Source organism: Micromys minutus (assembly GCF_963924665.1).
Source record: "Micromys minutus genome assembly, chromosome: 29".
In the NCBI taxonomy this organism is placed as follows: domain Eukaryota; kingdom Metazoa; phylum Chordata; class Mammalia; order Rodentia; family Muridae; genus Micromys; species Micromys minutus.
The window spans coordinates 10,831,232-10,858,305 of NC_137964.1; the positions used below are offsets into that span (position 1 = coordinate 10,831,232).

At 47.0% G+C, this 27,074-nt stretch overlaps 1 protein-coding gene across 2 annotated transcripts in view; it reads left to right on the top strand.

Annotated features, from left to right (window-relative positions):
* Window positions 1-1,906: 1,906 nt before the first annotated feature.
* Window positions 1,907-27,074, top strand: part of EVI5L (ecotropic viral integration site 5 like) — a 40,397-nt gene continuing 15,229 nt past the window's right edge. For both annotated transcript variants that reach the window (XM_080941280.1, XM_080941281.1), the window contains exons 1-8: window positions 1,907-2,081; window positions 18,953-19,134; window positions 21,881-22,070; window positions 23,151-23,375; window positions 23,484-23,558; window positions 24,023-24,148; window positions 26,515-26,658; window positions 26,888-26,977. In XM_080941280.1, the coding sequence (XP_080797406.1) occupies window positions 18,983-19,134; window positions 21,881-22,070; window positions 23,151-23,375; window positions 23,484-23,558; window positions 24,023-24,148; window positions 26,515-26,658; window positions 26,888-26,977 (1,002 nt within the window). In that variant the 5' untranslated portion in view covers window positions 1,907-2,081; window positions 18,953-18,982. The remainder of the gene's footprint in view (window positions 2,082-18,952; window positions 19,135-21,880; window positions 22,071-23,150; window positions 23,376-23,483; window positions 23,559-24,022; window positions 24,149-26,514; window positions 26,659-26,887; window positions 26,978-27,074) is intronic.

The window sequence follows — 27,074 nt, forward strand, 5'->3', positions numbered from 1 at the left end:
ATTCCCACCAAAGTGCTGAGATCAAACCCAGGGCTTCGAGCATGCCAGGTAAGCACTCTACCAACTGAGCTACAGCCTCAACAGGACACTGATTTCAACTTGACCCTGTTAAATAGAACAGCACACAACCTGGCTGAAGAAGCTTTTTTTGTTTGTTTGTTTGTTTTAAGGAGGAGGTTTTTAATCACAGGAGTTTTAGTGATAGATTTTCTCAACTGCTTCAGAATTTTAATGGGGCAATATAGAGAAAAGAGGGGGAGAGTTTAAGATCAGCCCCATAATACAACATCAGAAATCCCTGCACTCTGGAAGCCGAGGTAGGAAAATTTTGACACCAGTCTAAACTGCACTGCGAGTTGGAATCTCAAAAATAAAAATATTCAATCCACATGAATGTCAACTGTTACTCTTACTATCAAACAGAAGCCCTGACTATACAAAAGGTTACGATCTCAAACCTTAGACATCCTGACATTGTCTATTCTGAATAGACTCCTCTCTGTTTCCCCTTCTGCCTCCCTATCTTCAGCCACCGCACTGAACTTTTTTGTAGCCTTTGGTGAGTCAAGCTGTACTGTACTACTACTCAACTGTCTCCTCCAGAGGGGAACCACTACCCCTGCTGAACGTATGATCTCACCTTTCCTTCTATGACACATCTTTCCCTGCCCCACCCTATGCAAGGCCCACCCACATCCTGGAGTAATCCATGTATTAAGTCTTGCTAGCTATCAGTGATGGTCCATACATGGTCTACGCCCTCACTTACTTATTAAAAGAATCTAGGATCCAGCCAAGGTGGTGAGTGAAAGGTGAAGGTGAGAGTATCTGGAGTTCAAACTCACCCTCTGCTACATGAAAATCTTCGAGGCCATCCTGGTCTACAAAAAACCCTGTCTCAATTAAAAAAAAATTTAATAAAAAATAAATTAAAAAATCAGAAAGTGGGAGAACGTGGAAGAGGGGGAGAAAAGGGAGGACGAGGAGTTTGGCAAAAGAATCATGGTCCCATTCATTCATTCTTCAAGCATTTACAAGCAGCTCTCACTCGCGTGGCTTTGGACCTGAAGGAGACCTGACACCCCCTACACAGCTCCACGCCCCATCCCCGCCCTGCCCCGGGAGAGAAAATGGTTGGGACAGGTGAAGGATGCAATCGGAATATTGATGCCAGAAACACGCAGCAAGGGTAGGACCTGACCTAACCACCTGCCCACCACACAGATCCTGGCTCTGAAGAGGCGCTTTCTGGATAGCCGCCTCTAAAACCCAAGCCCGGAGCCCTGCCCTTGTCTGATCCCGCCTATCCTTGCCCTGGGACACGCCTTCTCCTCATTAACTCCTCCATTTCATTCAGCCCAAGGCCTTAAGTCCTACCGCCCATGACGCCAACCTCATTCCCAGTCTCATCTCCATTGGTCAAATACAAGAGCCCGCCTTCCCTCAGTATCACTGACTGCTTAGATGTCAATCTTTTTTCATAGCCATCTCAACAGTTACCAGGGCCGAGGTTTGAAGAGCAGATAGTAATGGACGTCTCAGAACCTCTCATGATTGGTAGAAATCTCAGCTCTGGGAGGGACTTAGTGCCTCAGCTAAGGGTTGCTCTAGGCCGCAGCTTTCCTTCAGAGGCACACCTCTTGCCCATCACCATTAGTAGTTTAGGTGTCGATCAATATTATTGCTTATTTTGATAGGCAAAATTAGACGTCCATCATACATTCTCTCATTTCAATTCGTTCCTCTCCTCAGAGAACCGTAGCCAGGATCCGCCTCATGGGCTGGTTATGGATTGGTCAGATCTCATGTCATTCTTCCACAGTAGGCGGAGCTAAGGGCCTAAGGGGGCGGTGAATTGGTTGACTGAGCTGGGGGGGGCGGGGCAGCTGCTCCTGTCAGCGGGTGAAATGGCAGTGGCGGAGCCGGCGACGGCCGCGGTCCCCGGGGGTGGCTGATTGAAAGGGGCCGGGCTGCGGGGTTTGTGGGACCCTCGAGCAGACGCGACCGCGAGTAGGGGCATCGGACGACGCAGCGCAGGGACAGCGAGACTCGGCGCGGCGATGGCGGCGCTCTCGGCGGAGGTAGGGCGGCCCCGAACCGGGCCTCTTCTCCTGGGGGCGTCAGTGTTGCGGGGCCCCGCGGGGAAGTCAGGCCAGGAGCGTGACCTGGGGTCTCCTCGCCTCCAGAATCCGCGCTAGGAGCCTTGGCATTCCCACCCCTGAACGCTGGAACTCCGGCCTCCGCCCACCCTCCTTCCCGATCCCCTCAGGATCCCTCCCAGGGCTTCTAGGACCTCATGTCTTTTCGCGACGCCTCCCACAGGCTCAGGACCTCTGTACATCTTTCCCAGGACTCCTCTCTAAGAACCTGTCCAGGGCTTCCCCATCCCCCAGTCTGCAGACCTGCCCCACACACACACCATGAGCATCCCCATCCAGTCCACAACCCGAGTCCCAGGACCCCTCCCATCTGCACATCTCTTGCCTTTATGTCCCCCTAAACCCCTCACTTGGATTCCTGTCTTCTGTGTCTTGCCTACACCTTCAGCCTCTCCAAGGAGACCAAGATCAGAGCTCTATACTCTTTCCTTCTGACTCCACAGAGCCTCGCCTCTTAAATGGAAAGATTCCCAGCTGAATCCAGAGACATCAGCTCAGCCTGCTCGCTTTGGCACCCCTCCTGTTCAAGGGCTCTACTTAAAAAAAAAAAAAAAAAAAAAAAATTCTAATCTTCTGAGAGGACCTTACACTGTTGCTGATCTTGAGCCATCTAGATTTGCTGAGCACTCAGGACTTCCCAAAAGATAATGCTGAATCCCATCCCCCATAGACACACCCTCCCCATCCAACTTCCTGAGAGATACACAGAGTGGGGTCATTTAGGTACCCCTAAATATACCGGACCTAGGGGTCCAACCACACACAAGAACGTCTACACACCTCCATGAGCCCAGTACCCTCAACAGACCTCCTAACTCAAAAAAAAAAAAAAAAAAGATCATGAGGTGACAAGCTCTGTCCCCAGCATGTAGCCTGTCTCTTCCACCCCATTCTCTTTGAGATGGGACTATGCTGGGACTCCAGGGGGTGTCAGGGCCTAGAATCTACCTACCACAAATCTCTTCCCCATCTCTGTCTCTCCTTGCCTTACCCTTTTTAATAAGAAGGACATTCTTTCCTATGTCAGTGTCCCAAAAGGAACCACTGCCCATTTTCTAATCAGTGGCACCCCCCCCCTACACATACCATAAGGAGTGAGATCTTCCAGCTGCTCCTGGCCCCAATCCTAAAGTCTGACCAGACTGGTAGGACCAGCATCCCTGAGCCTACGGCATCTGCTGGCCTCCAATGATATAAACTGTGCTGCCATCTAAGGTGCTCATCAAGGCCAGTTTCTGAGAGCCCAGTGAGTTCTTTACCTACCACCAGTGTTTGGTCAAAATAAAACAGTTTCTTCCTAGCATTTGGGATATGCTCTGACTGGGTCAGACCTGCCAAAAGCAAGCACCTCTCTAAGGAATATTTTCAGAAGGGGGAAAAAATGTAAAGAGGACTGGGGGTGGGGAGAACATTGAAAGGACGAATGCTCTGTGTGACACTCCCAACCCCGCATACACCACTCCCAGCCGGTCTGTCAGTGAGCCAGACTCTCCATATCCCTCACTCTTTCATGGTTGCATTGTATTGGTTCTTCCCATCCGAGGGTCCCACCTGTGGGTTCCCTCTGGGCTCCTGTGGTTGGCTGTGGCGGTTTGGAAGGGATCGCAGGTGGCTTGGCCCTGGCACAGAACTAAAGCACAAGACAGAGAGGAAAGAAGAGATTGCAGAACTGGCTGTAGTGTACAGGACTATAGAGTGTAAAGAAAATCCAGAACAAACAAGCATTTAGTTATGCCTGGAAAGACCCAGATAAAAAGCCTAGGTTTCCTTGTAAAATATTTACAAACAAATTCTGGACAGATTTGGGGGAAAAAATACCAACTTATCTTGGCTTAGAGCCTCAACTTCTCCATCTGGAAAACAGTGGGGGGGGGGAATAAGCCCTTAGAATAGTAGTACTCTGTGCTGCAAGGGCGACAGTTAAATTAGGGTGTGGCCTTGTGTGTTTCCTGGGAACAGTGAAAAATAGAACGGTGGGGTTTAGCAGGACAGACCTAGCAAAGTTGGTATTATCACTGGCCCTGATGGTCCCTTGTCCTCTGTGGATAGTAGCCATAGCTGAAGGACTTAGCCATCTTGCAGGAAGCTGGCTTAAATCGGGGCTGAAAGAGTGGAGAAAAAGATGTCTTTATGGGACTTGTAGTCATGCAAGGGTCCCCTGGAAGGACTGAGGACACGGGGAACTACTGGCCAACCATCCTGATGGACATGAGATAGAAGTTCATCATGTCCATTTGAAAGCTAGACTGCATGAAAGAACTCAAAGGTCATGTGTTACATGGGAAGCTGCAAGACCTCTTCCCACACCCCAGGGGACTTTGCACAGATGGACACAGCAGGGTAGGAAGGGCCCCTGGAATAATCTGAACTCCATAGAAAGTACCAGAAGACTTCAAGTTTGTTAGTAGAACCAACACAGCTTTGCCATAGCCTGAGGATATGGATACATTGTCTTTTGTGTTTGTGCTTTGACAGATACTGGTAGATCAAAAACATGTCTCCTTGTAGGATATAGTGTCAGTGTTTATGGGTGATAACCCCACTGTGCCCAGAGAATTGACTCAGGTGTCCCGTATCTAAAGCCTGCAAGGCCAGCTTGAGGAAGAGTTGGACCCAGAAGCACACATTGATTGAGCTCATGCCTTGTGTTCACTATGCCAAGCATCATTTGCATATCATCTCATTTAATCCTCTGAGCAGCCAGAAGGAGCCAGTGTTCTAGGGTGCGCCTTCGCTATCACACGCTGCTGCTGCAGTAGGAATGCAGGAGACAGAATTACTTACACTGTGCTTCCGTAAGAGCTCTGAGAAAGGACCAACGCCTCTCTAGGACATCCAGGAAGGTGTGATAGGGATGACTTATGGATGCAGTCACCAGGCAGGCATGGTAGGTTAGAGTGTTACAGAAATGCTTGGACAGGGGCTGGGAACCAGCATAGTTCTTTCAAGGGATGTGTGACTTCCGGTGATGGACGGATGGATGGACGGATGGATGATCTTTATCCTCCAGGCCAGAGTATGTCAAATGTGATCCACATGACAGTACACACCATCAGGAACTCATGGTCCGAAATTGGAGAAATTGTGGGAAGGTGCAAACCATACCATCTCCAGGAAAGCCAAAATTAAGCACTAGAAAGAAGGAAGTTGTTGAAAGCTAGCATGCGTCCTGTGTCCTCCCCAGTTGGAGAAGATGCCTATCCCTCGGAGGAACATTTCCAATGCCCTTTTGGCTTATTTTGCCTGCACTTTACTGTCCTCAGCACGTATATGTGTGCTTGTAAAATCTTTTGTTTGTAGGTGACATGGTGGGTGTGCATGGATATTTCAAATATGAGTAAACGCATGAGTGTGCATGTACATGTGGAGTCCAGGGCTCAGCCTTGGGTGTCATTCCTCAGGATCTGTTGTGAGCTGCCATGTAGGTACTAGGAGCTGAGGCCTGGTTCTCTGCAAGACCAGCCAGTGCTCTTAACCACACAGTCATCTCTCCAGACACTGTCCACCTTGTTTTCTGAAAGAGGTCTCTCAGCTGGGTGATGTTTGGTGTATGCTGGTTAGCCCAGCACTCAGGAAACAGAGGCAGGAGAATCTCTGTGAGTTCAAGTCCAGCCTATGCTTCAGAGCCAGTTTAAGGACAGCCAGAGCTACATAGAGAAACCCTATCTTGGCAGGGGGTAGGGATTTAACAAAAAGCCCTGCCCTCCTGCCTCTGCTTCCCTGGCACTGATATCAGAAGCACACACCACTGTGCCTGACTTTTCACATGAATGCTAGCCCTCGAACTCAGATCCTTACGATTTCATGGAAAATACTTGACCATCTCCCTGGCCCTATAAAATAGGATCTGCAAGTAGTTGTTTTTTGCCTCTGTGTGTGTACTTGTATGTTCGATATGTGGGCACAAGTGTCTGTGAAGATGCACTTCTGTGCATGTCCCCATGGAGAGCAGAGTGTCTTCCTCCATTTCTGTCCACTTTCATCTACCAACATGGCGTCTGCAGCTCTCGTTTATCTAGCTATCCAGCTTGCCTAGAGATCTCCTATCTCTGTGTCCCAAATGCTTGAATTACAGATGGCCACCATCCCTTCTCTGCTTTTTAATTTTTAATAATTTGTATGTGTATCCTTGTTTGGCCTACATGTATGTCCATGCATTTTTTTTTTGCAATGCCCACAGCTAAACAAGGGCATTGGATCCTCTGAATTTAGAGTTACAGACAGTTGTGAGCCTCAAAGTGGCTTCTGGGAATTGAACCTGGGACCTGTGCAAGAGCAGTGCTCTTAACTACTGAACCATTTCTCCAGCCCCTCCTGCTCATCTGTGACCTGGCTTCTGTGAGTCCAAACACTACGGAGCTTCTCCCCAGAACCCCTATGAAATATTTTCACTGTTACCTGTCTCCCACACAACCTGTGAGCAAGTCCCATGAAAGCAGGGTGCCTATCTGTGTTTTCCACAGGGGAATCCCAGACTCACTTAGCAGTTTCCCAGTAAAATGTGTTTGATTTTTACAAGCCAGTGGGTTTCCCTCCCTCAGCCATTTCTGAAAGAGAAAGAGGTCAGATCTGTCTACCTTAGATAAAGATGCTAAAGGTAAGGCCAATCTGCCTCACCTGTGCCAGCTCAACAAGCCCAGGAAGGCAGATGCCAGAAACACATCTCCACCTGTGCACCTGCCACAGGAAGCCCTTATGAAAGGGCTTTGATATTCTTCCTCTGTCATTTCAAGGACATTAAAATAGAGAAAATGAAGACATTTGCTCCCAGGTGAACCTGTTACAGTGGCAGAAAATGAGCTGATAAGGACACACAACATAAACTTCTTTTTTTTTTTTTTAGGTCAGATGAGAATTTGTAGGTCATAATGGTCCACCCTTAGGTTTTTCACCTGAAGGTGTGTTGTTACTGCATGTTACTGCACCTGTTATTACCAATAAAAGTGATTATAGTTTTATAGTGTTTAGTCCTTAAAGGGCATCACCATTAAGGGACAATTTGCACTGGACTGTGAGGTCCACACAGTGGCCTTGACAGCCCTTACCCTCAAAGAGTAAATATAGGCCACTGCTGATACTAAATACAGGACAAAGTGGGAGTCTTAAAATACAGAATGGGGAATGGCGGAAGGAAGAAAGGGGGGGGGGAGAAAGAGTGTTGGTTGAGTACTGTCATTAGCCTTGTTTACAGATTGAAATGTCATGATACCCTGGATCACAAAAAGAGTATAGGAGGAGGTTTCAGCTGTAAGCCAAAAGATCTAGAATAGCTATTCACATTGCAAGAATATGGAAACTTGCAGAGCAACTTGAAGAAATGGGTAAACTGACAGGGTACGTAACACCATTGGCAGCATGCTTGCTTAGCACGCACAAAGCCCTGGGTTCAGTCCCAAGCACTATAAAAACCAGATTTACTATCTATTCTAGCCGCATTTCTGTTGCTGGGATGAAGTGCCGTGGCCAGAAGTTTGAAATATCAGTACCTGCTGCTCTGCACAGTAACTAAGTTCACTTCCCAGTGTCCAGGGGGATGGGGGGAGGAGGGGAGTGGACCTCACAACTCTCTAACTCTGGGGATCTGATGTCCTCTTCTGGTATCCTACAGGAGTACATACATACACCAGACAGCCACAAGTACACACTACACATAATTAAAACTAAAATTTCACTGGGTATGGTAGCACAAGCCTTTAATCTGAACACTTTAAAACCCAAAATAAATAAAAATGGAATGGTTTTGTTTTGTTTAAAATAGGGCTTCTCTGTGTAGCCCTGATCATTCTGGAACTCTGTAGACTAGACTGGCCTTGAACTCAGAGTTAGTTACTTCTGTCTCTGCCTCCCAAGGAGTGGGATTAAAGGCTGTATCACCACCACCTAGCAATAAAATGAATTTTTGAAAAATTCCCCAATCAAAAATAACTTGAGGGGCTGGAGAGATGGCTCAGTAGCTAAGAGCACTGCCTGCTCTTCCACAGGTCCTAAGTTCAATTCCCAGCAACCACATGGTGGCTCACAACCATCTGTAATGTGATCTGACACCCTCTTCTGGTGCGTCTGATTATATCTACAGTGCACTTATATGTAATAAATAAATAAATCTTTTTAAAAAATAACTTGAGGGAGAAAGGTTTTTATTTGGCTCACCATTCCAGGTTACAGCCCATCAGTTCAGGGAAGTCGAAGCAGGAACTTAGATGACTGTCAAGAGCAGAGAGTATCCATGCTGCCTACTTGCTTAACCTTTGCTCAGCAAGCTTTCTTTACTCTCATACATTCCAGAGCCCAGCATATGGAATGGTGTCACCCACAGTGAGCTCTGTCATTTAACAGTCAAGACGGTCCCAACAGATACCCCAACAGATTTTGAAACTGAGACACTCCTCCCTGGTGATTCTAGGTTACAGCAAACTGTCAATTAAGACTGGCCTGCTTGGTGGTCTGTATGTGTCATCCCAGCACTCAGTAAGTGGAGGCAGGAGTTCGAGGTTATCCTCGTTTACATATCAGGTTTGAAACCAGCCAAGGCTACATAAGACCTCTATCCCAGGAAGAAGAGGAGGAAGAGAAAGAAGAGAAAAAGAAAATTTAAAACAGCTAAAAATGAAAGTGAGAAGAAAGTAATCCTTAATGTTGTTCTTATTACCCCAGGAGCTTTATAACCTACCCTTTACCAAACAAAAGGACCTAGAACCCAGCCATACCATTGCCCCAGGACTTGGGGACAGCCACAGAAATGACGGTCTGTTGACTAGTTTGGGGAAATTGGGGTCAGGTAGTCCTATTCCAAGCTTCAGATCCTGAACTGAATCTATGTTTGTGGTGATTATGGGAGGGAGGGGATCGAAATGAGGTATTTTCAGTTCAATTCTATTCAAATTTTTCAAAAGGGAATTTGGGGTCTTTATTCCTCTTTGTAGTGTCATGTCATAGAAGTTGCCTATATAGGCTGGTTGGCTCACTGTGCTGAAATACAATGACTGTGAATTACCAAGTGCTCACTCAGATTTACCAGCTGCACCCAGTGTCTTACATTTGTCATCTCTGGCTTGGTTGTTTGGTTTTGTTTTGGGTTCTTTTATAGCTCTCGCCATTCTAGACCATGCTTGTGGGACAGTGGACCATGCCAGGAAACTTGGTAGGACGAGTGTGTTCAGAGTCCCCAGCTCCTGGGCACCCACCTGAGACAGTAGGCAGCTCCTGCTTTCTGCCAGATTCCTGGCCTGGAATACCTGTTCACACTCGCCACATAGGTCATGAAGCCAAGAACAGAGTTCTCCATTCTAATGAAGTATCTAGAGGCCCCGAGGGCTTAACCAATAAGTGGCCCTTCTCAGACATTCCTCCCTTAAGGTATTTAATCTCTGGTCCACCTTGAGGCGTTGGTATGTGTCCATTTCCATTATGAACAGTCAATAAAAAGTATCAAGAACACATGGGGAGCATGGAGAAAATCTACTCCTACAGAGCTGCAGCCTAAGTCTCCTGTAGAAGGCCTCTCTGCACTTCCAGACAACCATCACAAAGCTAAGGACTTTCGTTGATGAGCTAAGCCGAAGTTCCCATTTCCCCCAGTCCCTCATCCTGTGGGCCCCTGACTCTGCTCTCCTTGCAACTCAGCAGACCAGAATGTCCAGGAGTTTGGGAGCACCCCGTTCCAATCTCATCACTGGTTCGTGGACCCTAATCCTTCATTTCCAACATTTCTGTGAAGCACCTCAATAGTGACTAGATCTTAGACTCTATTTTCTCACCTCGTGAGCAGTGTCTCAACACTTCGCCACACCCCAACTTTGGGACAGAACGTGGACCCATACATGCTGGCCTCAAACTCATGAGATTCTCCTACCTCTGCCTTCTGAGTGCTGGGAGTAAAGGTGTGCACCACCATGCCCAACTTTGTTTTTGGTTTGGGTTGGGGTTTTTTGGGTTTTGTCTTTTGGTTTTTTTTTTTTTTTTTTTTATGTTGTTGGGGTTTTTGTTTTGTTTTGTTTTGTTTTGTTTTTTCCCTTGGTTTTGAGATAGGAGAGGGTCTTATATTAGCATCAATCTCCCTATATAGCTGAAACTGGCCTTGAACTCCTGATCTTCCTGCCTTTAGTTCCTGAGTATTGAAATGACAGGCATAAACCACCATGTCTGATTTTGTGGAAGGGGGACATTTGTGCAAGTGCACACACCTCTATATGTTCACAGAGGCCAGAGAAAGGAATCAGGGTCTTCCTCTGTCAATCTCTGATTTATTCCTTTGAGGCAGGGTCTCTCCCTGAACCTGGAGCCCCTATTTTTAGAATAGACTAGCATGCAGCAAATCCAGCAATAATCTTATTTCTGGCTCTAAATGCACTGGGGTTACAGTATTATGCAGCACCACTCTGGCTTGTTATACGGGTGCTGGGATCAGATAACTGCTCCTCATGGTTAAGCAGCAAGTATTCTTTAGCCACTGAGCTATCCTTCTAGCCCACACACTTGGTTTTATGTGGTGTTGGGGATGGAACCCAGGAATTCATATATGCTAGGCAAGCATGCTGCCAACTGAGCCATATTCTGGTCCATATACATATATAATATGATGTTATATATTATGTATGTTATATGTCTAATATAACAAACATATATTTAATCGTATATTGTTTTTAAAATAAAAATGTAGAGAAGGCAGAAGCATCAATGATGACCTTAGGGCAAACAAAGACTGGAGAGAGAACACCAAGTTCAAATCCTCTTCCGATGACAGAATTGGGGTACCAACCAGTGACACTCTCCCTACCAGTGTGGTGCTTCTTTATTTTCTAATATTCTATATGCTGTTCTTTATTTTTCTAACTACCCTGTACACAATCTTTTTTGAACAATATTCTGTGAGGTTGTGGATATAGTTCAGTAGTGGATAACTTGTCTAGCATGAAGTCCTTGATTTAATCATGAGTATCACAAATAAAAGTATATTAGCACACATATATATTATGTGTATAATTTATTTTTATAATTTGAGGTAGAGTTTTTTGGGGGGGAGATAGGATCTCTTGTAGCCCAGGATGGATTTGAATCCATTATGTGACCAAGGATGGCCTTATTACATTTTTATTTATTTTGCGTGCAAGTGTGTACGTGTATGCAAGAGCAGTACACGTTATTAACTACTGAACCATCTCTCCAGTCCCTAAAGATTCTAATTTTATTTACATGCATATGAGTCTGGTTAAATTTGTGTGCATGAGCATGTGCTTATGGATACCTGAAGAGAAGGAACTGCAGGCTGTTGAGAACTGACTGACCTAGGTACTAGGAACCTCATTCAAGTCCTCTGAAAGAGCAGCAAGGGGTCTTAACTGCTGAGCAAACTCTCCAGTCCAACACCCTAATTTTCTAATGCACATTTTTTTTGTTTATTGGCTCAATGTATGTATATGTCTGTATGAGATATGTTTAGGCATGCGGATGCATATTAGTTTGTGCATGTGGAAGTTAAAAGACAGCCTGCAGCGTCTGGCCACACCGTCCACATTGTCTGAGACACAGTCTCTTGTTGTTAGGCTGGCCGGGCCTGAGAGTTGCTATGTATTCTCATCTCTCTACCTCCTGTCTTGCCACTGGAACGCTGAGATTACAGACATGCACTACTTCTCCAGTTTTACAAGTGTTCAAGGGGTTCAGACTCAGGTCCTCCAACATACACAGCAAGTACTTACCATTGATCCGTCTCCCAACCTACCTCTAGTGTCCATTTTTTTGCCCCTATGATATTTAATTGTTATATTTCCTCCAGCTCCTATGGGCTATGGCACTTCCTTGTAATGCCCTTGTTTTTAATGACCTTCACAGACAAAAGGTCTGCTTGATATTTCATTTAATGTATCTTCATCAGGACCTCTCTGACATTCTTCTCATAGTTAGACAGTGACTTCAGTGGAGAAAAATCACAGAATTAAAGCACCCTTCCTCATTACCTCCTGTCAGGGGCATATGATAGCCTTTTGAGGTTACTGTTGCTGCTGACCCTGGTTGCCTCTCTGAACTACACGGGAAATTTTTGTCTTGATTCACTCAAATGTTTACTGAGCACCTGCCAAATGCTAATAGTACATTAAGGGATTAGAGCATAATATTAAGCTACTGCTTTGTCCTCAAATCATAATAAAGCAGGCAAGGACAGAAGCCATTGACACAAAATTTATATAGGGAGGCTGGCGAGCTCCGTAGTTAAGACATGTGCTATGTATGAGGACTGGAGGTCAGCTCCTTGGTACCCACCTAGTGCCTGATGGGTGTTATGGCCCACCTTTAATTCTGTCTAGGTAGGCTAGCAATGGAGATGAACTCTGAGTCCAAGTGAGAGTTTCTGTCTCCATATATAATGTAAGCAATTGAAGAAGGTGCTGGATATCAACCTCTGCTCTCTGTATGGACCCTAGTGCATATAAGTCCGTACCCTCACTTCCCATGTACAAACACACACACACACACACACACACACACACACACACACACGTTGGGGAAAGTATGTATATTGGGCTAAGGTGTGGGTGTATTTTCAGGGGGAAAATTCAGGGTGGTAGAACACGGTTGACAGACTTCATAGTAAGCATGCTTAAGTGGGGGCTAGAGAGATGTTTCAGTGGTTAAGAGCATTTATCGCTCTTTCCAACTTTAGTTCCCAACACTCACATGATGACTTATAACCATCCTTAACTCCAGTTCCAGAGAATACAACACCCTCTTCTAACATCTGATGGTACCACGTACACATACATACGTGCAGGCCAAGCACTCAGACACATAAAATGAATCTAAGAAATGAAAAAAAGAATGTTCAAAACCAGAGGGATGGCTCAGTAGATAAAAGCACTTACCAGCAAATGTGACAGCCTTAGTTCACTCCTAGGGATGTACATGATGGAGCACAGACGTGATCTCATGCGTGCCATGACACACACACATCCACACCACTAACTAATTAACTAAATCTGTTTTAATTGGAAAAAAAGGAATTCTCAGCTGGATCAGGACTGCAGCTCAACTGGCAGAATGCTCACCCAGAGTGCTCTAGGTCCTGGGTTCTATCCTCCATACAAAATTGAGCATGGTGATGGTACCTGTGAACAAAACACAAAGAATAGAGAGGGGAGGAGGAAGAAAAACATGTTGGATTCAACTGCATATAGTAGGCCAGGATTGTTTTGACTTCCTTTGGTGTTCCATCCCTCTCCCAACTTTGTATTGTTTTGTTTTCTTTCTCAGTACTGGGGATTTTTTTTTCCAGTACAAGGCCTCATGCATGCTAGGCAAGTGTCCTCCACTGAACTACATTTCCATTTCTTTTCTTTTTGTCTTTTTTAAGTTTTGGAACAAGGCATCATGTTTCCTAGGCTGACTTGGAACGCATTATGTAGCCAATAGCATTTGAACTCTCCAGTCCAGCTTGGCCTTGAACTTGTGGTCCTACTATATTAGCCTCCTGAGTAGCTATGATTACAGGCCTACACCACCAAGCCCTACTGCTGGCCTCTGTGCCTTAGTTCCTTTGCAGCCTACCTTATCCTTTATCTTTTTGGTTGAGGTGTAATTCATATAACATAAAACTGTCCACTAAAGTTTACCACATGCACAGTGCTGCGCTGCCATCACCATTATCTAAGTGTAGACACCCCTGCCCTCTAGGCAGTCATTCTACTTAGTCTGCTGTCTCTACCCCTGGAAAGCACTAATCCATTTCTTGACACTGTATAGTCCTCTAATCTGCCTATTTAAAGGGAAATACAGCAACCTGTAACTTGAGTCTCTCACTGAACACAGCACTCACCCATGTTGTAGTGTATGTCAGTATACCATTCCTTTTTGTGACTAAGATTCAGTACGTGTCTTTGTTGATGCATTCACCATTGATGGACTCGCATCATTTGTACTTTGTAGCCACTATGAGCAGCACCGCCATGAACACTGACATGTACACCTATCTGGGCGAAACTTCAGCTGTCTTGGGTACCCTAGTAGGAAACTGCCAGGTCCTACTGTAACATTACTTCAAGAAACTCTGGCTGTTCTGTTCTGAGCATTCATCTGGATCTATCATATACATTTTGGGTGACGGTTTCTTCAGAAAGATCAAGAGTGATTCCTGCCTTAGAGTGAGAGGTCACCACGTCCTGTGAAGGATCTGGGGAATGATGGAGCTCTTTTGGATGCCATTGCAGAGGACTCGGGTTCTGTTCCCAGCACCTACATGGTAGCTTACAACCATCCTTAACTCCACTTCTCGAAGTTCCAGTGGCTTCTTTTGGCCCCTATAGGCACCAGACACACATGTAGTATACTAACATGCAAGCAGTAAACATTCATACACAAAAAATAAATCTTTGAAAAATAAAATTAAAATAAACCCTAAGAGTGCACTGGTGTGCTTAGCATGCACACAATCTTGATTCTGTCTCTGTATAAACCGGGCAAGATTCCAGAGTCCCGTTGTCACAGTATGTAAAGATGGAAGCAGAGAAATCAGGAGTTCAAAGGCATCCTTGGCTACTTAGTGAGTCTGAGGCCAGCCCAGGCTACCAGACACCCTTGCAAGGTGATGAAAGGAGAGATGACACACGGGTGACTAAGAAGAGAGGTGGCCATAGAGGTAGGAAGGGAAGCAGGTGGCTCTTCTTGTTAACTAGATAGGTTAGGGCTTCAGAAAAAGAAACAATGGCTGCAGTGCCCAAGTGACAGAGGGAAAAGGAAGAGGAACTCAGAAGCACTTAACATCTGGACTTTCCTGTCCCTCACAATTGTTGGCCACCAGCACCATCTCTGCTCAGCCCTCTGTTCTGACTCAGCTTCAGAAGCCATGAGCCAGATAGATGTGCGGCTCACGATTGTGAATCGCAGCTCCCAGGAGGCTGGAGGAGGATCACAAGCTTGAGGCCAGTCTAGACTGTCTTCTTTCTTTTCCATTGTAGTGATACAATATCCTGACAAAAACACCTTCAGGAAAAGGGGTTTATTTTGGCTCACAATTTTGTGCCATTTCATCATGTCAGGGTGGTCGCAGCCACAGAAATTGTGGGGACTCACTGAGTTCACAATCTGGAAGCAGAGAGCAATATGCTCTAGTGATTTACTCACTTTCTCCCGGTCCCACAGTGGGTCTTCCTCTATTAAACTAACCAAGAGAACTCCACCACCCGTGCCACAAGCCCATAAAGTGGATGAGTTAGAGTGTGAATATGGATGAACTTCAAGAGAATATGTGTCGGTGACTAGTATGTGATATGTCTGAGTGTGAAGGAGTACATATGTACCCCAAGAGTATAAGTCTGAGTATGTGTGTATGTGTTGTATATGTGTTTCAGTATGTATGAATGTGTGTCCAAGTAGGTGTAGGTGAGACTGTATGTGCATGAATGTGTACATGAGAGTGTGTATATGTGTGAAGGTGTATGAATAAGGAGAGGCAGGCGGAGACCATCCTGAGGCTGCTTATCAGGTCCTAGATAGTCCCAGGCTACCTCATTATCCATAACTGCCTTTGCCCCGAGTGCTTGATGCTCTCCAAATTCAACAGTAGTTCTGGAGCCCTCATCTGCCTTTTCTTTCCATGTGCTCCAAGTTCTAGCTCTTCCTAGAAAGATCATTCTACCTTAGCACTTTGTGGCCACAACCCTTTCTAGCTGCCATAAAACGCCCCCCCTTACCCCGAGAAATGATTAACTCCTAGTTCAGCAGTTGTCTTAGTCAGGGTTTCTATTCCTGCACAAACATTATGAACAAGAAGCAAGTTGTGGAGGAAAGGGTTTATTCAGCTCACACTTCCACATTGCTGTTCATCACCAAAGGAAGTCAGGACTGGAACCCAAGCAAGTCAGGAAGCAGGAGCTGATGCAGAGGCCATGGAGGGATGTTACTTACTGGCTTGCTTCCCCTGGCTTGCTCAGCCTGCTTTCTTATAGAACCCAGGTCTACCAGCCCAGGGATGGCACCACCCACAATGGGCTGGGCCAGAGATGGCTCCACCCACAATGGGCTGGGCCCTCGCCCCTTGATCACTAGTTGAGAAAATGCCTTACAGCTGGATCTCATGGAGGCATTTCCTCAAGGGAGGCTCCTTTCTCTGTGACAACTCCAGCTTGTGTCAAAACTGGCAGTACAGCAGTTTATAATTGTTTAAAACCATTTGGAACTGGTGATCCTAAACCAGCCTAGCACTCACTGAAATCTATAACCCTGGGCTGGGGAGGGATTAAAGTGCCTGCTATGCAAGTTTTAGGACTGGTGTTCCAATTCCCAGAACCATATAAATGCCGGGTGGAGGAGTCTGCCTATAATTCCAGCTCATAAGCTCTGGGTTTTGCTTGACAGACCCTACTTCAATGAATAAGGTGTAAGAGTAATCAAAGATGATTTCTGACAAGGATAATTCAACCTCACGACTCCAAATACAAGCACACACACACACACACACACACAAGAAAACCAAAATCCAGAGTTTTCTGTCCCCAAATAGAGTTGGGGGAGCCCTCAAGGCCACCCTGGTCCTGAAGGGAGCCAGATTCCTGAGGAGATAATTCTGAGATTCTCAAAAGATGAGAGCTGTGAAGCTCCAAGATCCACCCACAATAAGGCATCAGTGGAGAGAGGCCCAGAACTAAGCTCAGGACTAAGGTGAAATCCAGCTTATCTGGGAGCCCTGGAATTGATTGGGTGCTTACTACAGACAGGTGAGCGGTGTTCTTTCATATTATATCTGTTCCCCACTACCTAAGAAGTCAGATGTTCCCTCTGCAGGGACCATGTGAGACCCTTTCTGTGGCCATGAATCAGAACCGGGTCAGGTTTGGTTCAGGAACACAGAATAGACTTCTGGCATAGAGCACAGGGAGGAAGGGAGTGTGACAGTACCATGCTATCTGGAGCAGAGATTTGTTTCTGCCTCTACAGCTCTAGGTTCTCAGACCCTGTATATGGGCTAGGTTAACCAGAGGAAATATAGCTAGACAAAAGAAACATGCTCCCCAGCCTACACCCTCCCCTCCAGAGCCTTTTCCTTTTTCTATTTTTAATGTGTGTGAATACAAGTGTGCGTGTACCATGTTGTGAGTCTAGAGGTCTTAACCTTGGGTGTCAGAGTCTCCTGTTGGTAGCCACTCTGTACACCAAGCTAGTTGGCCCACAAGTTTCTAGGGATTCTCCTGTCTTCCTCCTCTCGCTGAAGGAGGGCTGAGATTACAAAAGTGTATGTGCTGATATGTAGGTGGATTGTAGGAATCCAAGCTTCCTTCATTGACATGTATTTTATCCACTAAACCATTTTCCCAGCCCATTCCAAGGCATTTTATAATCCCAGAAATTCTCCCTACCAGGGAAGTGCCAACTCTACCCCAATCCCCTACATGCCATGGCAGACCCTAGGAATCCCAGCTCTCATCAAGACACTCAGCTCTGGCCCCAGGATAGATAATAATGGCCTACATTGATGGACAAACATGTCATATGCTATGTAATATGCTTGGTTCACAACCTTCCCTTTGAATGACCCTAGTCTCTAGAGACCAGAGATCACACAACTCATTGACAGAGCCAGGCTTTAAACACATGGGCCTGTATCAACACACACACCCTTTGTTTTTGCTTTATTCACATATGTGACTCAGTGTACCTGTGGAGGCCAGAGGATAGCTGCAGCTGTTGTTCTTCAGATGCTGTTCACATTGCTTTATATCTGTTTTTGTATCTTAATTTTATATGTGTGTCTGTATGAATGTACAGATGTGTTTTCCTGCCCTAAAGGCCAGGAAGAGTCTGATCCCCTGGAGCTGGAGTTACAGGCTATTGTGAACCACCTAGTGTGGATGCCAAGAACCAAACTTAGAAAAGAGCACTAAGTGCTCTTAACCACTGAGCCATAGCTGAGGTTATCACCTTGGTTTCTGTGTGTTGTTTGTTTTTTGGTGTTATGGTCTGGTTAGTCAGAGTACCCAAGGACCCTTCTGTCTTTATCTCCCCAGAACTGAGAGTAAAGTACACACTACCACACCAGCATTTTTTAACATGGCTTTTAGAGATTGAACTTGGGTCCTCATGCTTACATGGCAACTATTTGACAGACTGAGCCATCTTTCAAACCTTAGACTTTGTTTTTGTCACCAGTCAGGCAAAAATCAAGAGGTCAGTGTCCTCAAAAGTCTCTAGAAGGCTAGGCAGATGACCCCAGGAAAAGTAGGAAAGAAGGCTTGTCGTGTGAATCCTGGGACCAGGATACCCCCTTTGAACCATCACACCCACCCACCCCTACCGCATGTGCATTCCCTAGGGCACCAATTCCTGGCACGTTGATATGGCCTTGGCTTCCCAGCCCAAGGGGACATTACTGTTCCAGCCATTGACAGCAGCAGACAACAGTAGAGACTAACTGCTCGGTCTGTGCCAGCAACATACTGTTCTCCAGATACGGCAAGTCAGATGCCACCATGAGACTCCTAGGGCACGCCACGGCAAAGGACAGGACACTGTCCAAAAAGATTACCAGAACAGGGGCTTCTGTAACCCCCTGACATTCCACATTAGATCTGTAGGACCTCCAGTGACAGGAACCCTCCGGCCCAGGCCTCGCTGCTAGATTTGAGCCTTGGCTTTTGATTGTAGTGCATCGAATTTTTACAGCAGAAGTAGGTAGGGGTGGACCAGGAGTGGAGCGTCTGAGATGATGGAGTGTTCTCAGGGTGAGCAGGCAAACTTTGCTGGCACAGAGCTGACAGTCCAAGGTGGACATCTACGTAGTGCTAACAATATGTATCTCCCACCCCCAGACAGAGCTGTAACCTGACGTCCCCTGGCTGATGAGCCTGCCCACCATGGCAAGCCCTACTCTGAGCCCCGACTCCTCATCTCAGGAGGCCCTGTCAGCACCCACCTGCTCTCCAACCTCTGACTCGGAGAACCTCAGCCCAGATGAGCTAGAACTACTGGCCAAGCTCGAGGAGCAGAACCGGTGAGTGGGGGGGAGGAGGGCCAATTCCTGGACCCTTCACACTCAAAGCTGGACCTGGGCTACACAGAATAACAGCTACCACAGGATGCTTAAAGAATGGTTTCTCACTCGTCCTTCCTATGTGGGCTGGATAAATTGGTTCAGAAGAGGAAATCCACATTTCCAAAGGTCAAATGAATCTAGCTTTCCTTTTGCAAAGCCATTTTTTGAAGGAAGATGTTAAAGTTCCCACCTGCCCCTGTCTTATAGGTCTTGTATTTGGTGGGGTGTGTCTTTTGAGTTTTCTACCTGTAGAATCTCCTCACTGTGGAATTCTAGGCAGAGCCTCTACTGCTGAACCACACTCCCAGCTCCTCACTGTGGGATTCTAGGGGAATGCTATACCACAGAGTCATGTCCTCAGCCCCTCAATGAGGTATTCAAGGCAGGGCTCTGCTACTAAGTGACAGTCCTGGGCTCATCCCATTACTCAGGAATGAAGTGAATCCAATATATCAGGAGACACTGGCCACCAAGTAAAAAGGTGCTTTATTACTTACAGTTCCCAAAGGAGAGGAGGCAAACCTATCAGTCCAGAGGTAGACAGGGCCTGAGGGAAAAGACTGGCAAGCACCTATTGGTTTCCATGGGCAGAAGTGTGTGAGACAGGGCATGAGAGTCACTGACTTGAAGCATTTCAGTCTGGTCCCAGATACTGGGCACTCAACCCTGAGGTGATCTGAGCAGATGGGCAGTGAGCAGAGTGTAAAAGCTTCATGGAGGGAGGTCAGGGTGGGCTCTGGGTTAGTTGATTTGTTTGATGGAGGGAGGTCAGGGTGGGCTCTGGGTTGGTTGATTTGTTTGATGGAGGGAGGTCAGGGTGGGCTCTGGGTTGGTTGATTTGTTTGATGGAGGGAGGTCAGGGTGGGCTCTGGGTTGGTTGATTTGTTTGATGGAGGGAGGTCAGGGTGGGCTCTGGGTTGGTTGATTTGTTTGATGGAGGGAGATCAGGGTGGGCTCTGGGTTGGTTGATTTGCATATGAGAAAGTTCACTCAGGGGCATACATATAGGCAAATCCTATCTTTAATAACTGTCCAGCCCTAGGAAGAACCATCCCAGTCCCTCCATCTCTCCAGCATATATAAAGCTGTCAAAAGTATCCTAAAAGCATTTCAGCACATGGAAGGCTACGGCAGGAGGATCAAGTGGCTGAGGTCAGCCTAAGCTATGTAGCCAGATCCTGTTTTAAAATAAGGGCTGGAGTTATCAGTGGTGGAACACTCACCAATGCACAGGCCACTCACCAATACACAGGTCCCTAAACTCAATCCCCATTTCAAAAAATAATAAAGGGAAGGATTCTGGAGAGATGTCTTAGCGGATAAAAGACCTAGCTAATTGCTCTTCCAGAAGACCTGGGTTCAATCCCAGTATCCACATGGTGGCTCATAGCCATTTTAACTCCAGTTCCAGGAGATTGGAGGCCCTCTTCTGACTTTGGGGCACCCAGCACATAGTGGTACTTAGACATTAATATAGACAAAACACCTAGAATACAAACAGACTATTTAAAAATAAGAATGTCAGGCAGTGGTAGTACATGTTTTTAATCTCAGCTCTCAGAAAGCAGAGGCAGACAGATCTCTGAGTTTGAAGGCAGCTTGATCTATAGAGTGAGTTCCAGGACAGCCAGGGCTATACAGAGAAATTCCTGTCTCAAAATATTCAAAATAATAATACTAAGAAAAAGGAGGAAGAGGAGGAGGATTAATAATTAAAAAGAAGGAGGAAGGGGGGAGATAGCTTAATCTTTAAAGTGCTTGACTGTGATCCCCAGATCTACAATAAAGTAATCATACCCAGCATTGAATCCCAGCACTCAGAAGGCAGAGGCAGGTAGATTTCTGTGAGTTTGAGGACAGCATAGTCTATATAGAGAGTTCCAGGCCAGCTAGGGCTGTATAGTGAGACTCTGTCTAAAACAAAAACAAACAAACAAAAACACTTGTTAAGAAATTCCAGCAACAAGGAGGTAAGGACAGGCAGATCCCCAGAGCTCACTGACCAGCCAACTTAGCCTAACTGGAGAGGAGCAAGTTCATGAAAGGCCCTGTCTCAAAATTAAGATGCACTCCTTAACAGTATCAAAGGTTGACCTCTAACCTCCACATTTATGTGCAAACCCGTACAAATGCATACAAAGAAAGAGAAGGTAAAGGACATGGTTCATACAACCCCACAGTGGCCTTGGTACTCAAAAGTACCCTCAGCCAGAACTTGCATTCTGAGCCCCTCTATAAAGCATAGACCATCCCTAAATGTGCTGTGCAGAGTTGGTCTGAGAATGAGCTGGTAGAAATGCACACTTAGCCCAGTGCTTGGTACAGAAGAAGAACACACAAATGACTTTCCAAGGGCCATGGCTCAGGGAGGTTAGGTCACTTGGCCAAGATCACTTAGCAAGAAAGGCAGCATGGGTGCTAAAGATATGACTCAGAAGCCAAGAGCACTTACTCCCTCAGAGGACCCAAGTTCGGTTCCAAGCACCCATACTGGGTGGCTCACAACCACTCCAGCACCAGGAGATCCAGTGCCCTCTTCTGGCTTCCAAATGCACCTACACACGAACATGGCACGCAGTTGTAGAGATAAAAGTTTTTAAAGAAAGGAAAGCAGACGATGTGGAGGTCAAGTGCTTCAAAGGGCCCCTGTGACTAGGGGACACTGGAATTTTCTGGCCTCCCCTCTCCTACTCTTCTTGCCCAGGCTCCTGGAAGCCGACTCCAAGTCTATGCGCTCCATGAATGGCTCCCGGAGGAACAGCGGCTCCTCACTAGTGTCCAGCTCCTCGGCCTCCTCCAACCTGAGCCACCTGGAGGAGGACACATGGATTCTCTGGGGCCGAATTGCCAACGAGTGGGAGGAGTGGCGGCGCAGAAAGGAAAAGCTACTCAAGGTGGCCTGAGGCAGATGTGGGATGGGCATGAGCCTGGCCTGCCTGGTCATTCATCCACCAGCCAGGGCCAGGTAGCCCACTTTAGGCAGAAGGGCCAAAGTGGAGATGTACAGATAGGACATGGGAACAAGGGGGGAGGGGAAGATGAGAGAAGTCCTTGTGCCTGCTTGCTTTGTGCTCTCATGTAATGGTACATATACCTATGACCCCTATACTCAGGACACTGAGGCAAGAGGCTTGCAAGATGAGGACCAGTTTAAACTGCATTGTGAAACTTTGTGTCAGAAAGCCAAGGGCTTGCTTAAAAAGAATGTGGGTGTTGGGAAAATACCTCTCTGTAAAATGGTTGCTGCATGAACTTGAAGACCTGAGGTCCGTCCCCAGCACCTATAAAAAGCTGAGCATGCTGGCACATGCTTGTAAGCCCAGCACTATGGAGGCAGAGACAGGCAGACCCCTGGAACTCCTAGCCAGTCAGCTTAGCCCTGTGGGCAAGCTGCAGCCTAGTTAAGAGACCCTATTTCAAAATACATGTGGATAGGTCAGCAAGAGACGTCAGCAAATAAAGGCACTCGCTGTCAAGACTAACAACCTGAGTTTTGTCCTCAGGTCCTACATGGCAGGAGAAACTTAACTCCTTCAAATACAGGTGCAAGTTGTCCTCTGGTACATACTGCCTACACACACACACACACACACACAATATGTAATTTAATGCAATTTAAAATATAACAATAAAACAAAAACAAGCAACAAAAATCCAAGGTGGATACCTCTGAAAAATGACAACTAAGGCTGCCCTCTGACCTCCATACATATACATATATCTGTGCATGTGCATGTGTATGTGTGTATACATGAATATATATACACACACAAAGCATGAGAGTTGGGATTATAACTTAGTAGTAGAGGAGTGACTAGCTAAAGCACAGTGATTCAGATGTCCTCTGTACCATTGTAAAAGCATGTGTAAGCCATACCTGAAGTGCTGAACTGGGTTGGCCTTGGGATGGCTGCAGTGCATGGGGCCAACTCCAGCCCTAGCCTCTCTCCCCCACCTCACCCCTCCCATGTCAGGAGCTGATCCGAAAGGGCATACCACACCACTTTCGGGCCATCGTTTGGCAGCTCCTGTGCAGTGCCACAGATATGCCAGTCAAAAACCAGTACTCTGAGCTCCTCAAGATGTCCTCACCATGTGAGAAGCTGATCCGAAGGGACATTGCCCGCACCTATCCAGAGCATGAATTCTTCAAAGGCCAGGATAGCCTGGGCCAGGAAGTCCTCTTCAATGTCATGAAGGTGAGGCCCCAGTATTGGCCCCAGCCACCTTAGTAACAGTCCCCACTTGCGATGGCTCCATAGGGGCTGATTGGAATCCTGTGTTCACCCAGGCTCCTTCCCTTCTAGGCATACTCCCTGGTTGACCGTGAGGTGGGCTACTGCCAGGGCAGTGCCTTCATTGTGGGCTTACTCCTCATGCAGGTAAGTGACTGCCCTGAGCTCCCCCGAGAGATATACATAAGAGCATTCCCTGAATCTAGTGACCTCCTAGGGCCAGAGCCCTCCTCCACAGCCAGCTCCCTGTGCCCTCTGACAAAGGCCAGGCTAAGCTCTCAGTGGACAGGGAGAAAGGAGATAGGTAGCTGAGTGTGAACAGGGATGTCTCAACCAGATAGATGAGACTGGGACGCTAGCAAAGTTTAAGTACAGGTCCATTGTTTCCTGTTAGTGGCCCTCAGCAAATAACTTCAGCCATCAAGAAATAGTGCTGACCATATTTATGGTTCGTTTGATGGGTCCCAGTAGCCAAGTACAGTTAGAATAAATATAAATGGGACAGAAACATGCCCCTGTGTACCATGACATTGTCCAGAGCCCAAGTATGGTCTTCCCACTCCTTTCGTCACACATACACACACACACACACACATTGCTGGTCCCTCCAGATGCCTGAGGAAGAGGCCTTCTGTGTGTTCGTGCGGCTGATGCAGGAGTACCGGCTGCGGGAGCTCTTCAAGCCCAGCATGGCCGAGCTGGGACTCTGTATCTACCAGTTTGAATACATGCTACAGGTAAGCAGGCCAGGGATGACCACCCTGAGGTTATCTCCAGAAAGCCCCTAAACTGGAAATTCTAGGCCTGAGAAATGACCCTCGAGAGCTGAGGATGTGCCTCAGTTGGTAGGATCCTTGCCCATCATGTGCAGAGCCCTGGATACCACCCGCAGAACTTCATAAACTGGGCATGGTAGTACACATCTGTCATCCACAACTTAGGAGGTAGATGTAGAAGGATCAGAAATTGAAGGTCAGTCTCAACTACATGGGAAGTTCAAGCCAGCCTGAGTTACATGAAGCCCTCTCTAGAAAGAAGTGGTGGTACAGTAGCCTGGAGCCTGACAGGGTGGTACACACTCATCTTAGTGCTTAGGGTTATGAGACAAGACGGTATCAAGTTCAAGTCCACCCTAGGGCTACTTAATAAGGCCTGTATCTAAGAGCTGGGGTGTGGGGAGGTTGCAGTATAGGTCAGTGGTAGAGGACTTCCTTGGCACATAGAGTCCTGGGTTCAAAGTGAAGTTCTGTGGAGAAGGAAAAGGAGGAAGTGAGGGGAAATGGAAGGAGAAAGAAGGAAGAACAGAAGAGAGGGAGGAAAGGAGGAGTCCTGGGAAGGCACTCCCATCTGATACACCCCGTCCCTTCCTGTGAGATGAGCGTGCTGGAGGGACAAGGCTAGCCAAGACAGAGACCTCTAGGCTCCCAAAGGGGCTCCCAGAAGCACTAAGGCAGAATGGGAGGAGGAGGGCTGACTCCATGTGCTAAGGGTGTGGTGGAAGGAGGGAAAGTGTTGTCTGCCTGCCTCTGCTGATTACGGGGGAGCTACAGACATCTCCATTTATAAATAGCAGTCCCCACAGGGCTCACTCCTGGCTGGCAGACAGAATGTGTTTATGCTGTATGTGTACACACACACACACACACACACACAATTTTTTTACTCTTGTACTCTCTGGCCAGCTTCAGAAGCCCGTGGCAAGAGAAATGTACCATCAGTGAGTTGTCAGTGAAGGCTTCTCTTCCAGACTCTGAGGACAGGGACATAGAGCTCCATGCAGCTAGTAGTTGAACTAACAAGAGGCCCAGGCACCTACAAAGATGAAAGCAGAGGGTTGGGGTAGCATGTTTGCCTAGTATTTGTGCAATTCTGGGTTCGGTCTCCAATATCCTTCCCTACCCTCAAAAAGAAAAGAAATTCCACAGCTGGATATAGTGATGAGAACCTTTAACTCCAACAGGCTGCAGAGTAAGACCTTGTTTTTTAAAAAAGAATAGGGCAGGAACATAGCTCAGTTATTTGAGTGCCTGCCAAGTGTGAACAGAGGCCCTGGTTTCAATTCCCTCCTGTGGTAGTTGGCACTTTAGAAGTAGAGGCAGGAGGAGGATCAGGAGTTCAGGGTCAGCTCAGCTACCTAACAAGTTGAAGCTACCCTATGATACAGGAGATCCTCTTCCAAAAAGTAAACTGTGGTTTGAGGAGACGGCTGTATCAGTAAAGTTGCTGCACAAACATAAGGATCCTAAGTTCAGATCCTCCGTGTCCATGTAAGAACCCCACAGGCTCAGAGGAGGATATTCCTGTCATCCTCACTCTGGGGAGGCAGAGGCAAGTAAATTCCAGCCTGCCTAGCCAAATCAATGAGCTTCAATTTCAATGACAGGCACTGTCTGATAGTTAAAAGACAGCTGGACATGGTAATTCACACCTTTAATCCCAGCACTTGGGAGGCAGAGGCAACTGGATCACTGTGAGTTCATAAGCCAGCCTGATCTACATAGCAAGTTCCAAGACATTCAGCACCACATAGTAAGATGCTCTCATAAAGAAAGGTTGAGATTAAAGAAGACAGCAGCATCGACCTCTGGCCTCCACACAGCCCCCAATATGTACATACATAGGAACACATACAAACCTCCTACACGTATGTACAGATTAAAAATAATCTGATCCCCAGCATCTGCCCCCCTCAAAGTTAAGAAGCAATTACAACCCCAAGCCAGAAGACCAGACTTTCACAGCCTAACATTTACACAGCCAAGCAAATGTGTAACTGAAAGCACAGAGATGCTGCCTAAAGGAGGAGGCCCAGAGTTCTGATGCCTTCTCCAGCCTCACTTTCCCCAGTGGTCTGCTACTATCTAACAGCCTGAAGTTGGGGTCAATCACATTTTGACATGTATTTTCCCAGGCCCTGCTTGTAGCCCCAAGGCACTCAAAGTTCCAGTATGCCTCAGCTTCCCCCCAAACACAGTAGCTAAAAGAGGACCTAGGAGGGACCTAGGCTGCCCAGGGTAGGTCAGCAAATACTCCTTGCAGGTGAGGGGCACTGAAGCCCAGTGCTTCCCTCTCCATGCCCACCAGCCTCCCCCTCCCCACACAGGAGCAACTTCCGGACCTAAACACCCACTTCCGCTCACAAAGCTTCCACACATCCATGTATGCATCATCCTGGTTCCTCACGCTCTTCCTTACCACCTTCCCCCTGCCTGTTGCCACCCGGGTCTTTGACATCTTTATGTATGAGGTGAGTGCTCCACAGGACACCCTTGCCCTTGCCCATTCCACTCTGCATGTGGGGGAAATCACATCCCACCCCCAAAATGAATCATGACTAACAGGGCAAAGGAAGAGCTAGAATGCAAGGAGGGAGGACAGGAAGCTCATTGGTGAGGGCTTATTAATGGGAGGGTATGGGAGTGAGGGGGGTTCAGGTGGAAGGACAGAGGCTCATGGGACTGTGGTTGCTTTTGCAGGGACTGGAGATTGTGTTCCGAGTAGGCCTTGCCCTGCTGCAAGTGAACCAGACAGAGCTGATGCAACTGGACATGGAGGGCATGTCTCAGGTGGGTCAGGTTGGCTGGGAAGATGAAACTGTCTCTGCTGGAGGTGACAGGCACAGGAAACCTTCCCATATGACTAGAAGGGATATGGCTAGTTGGT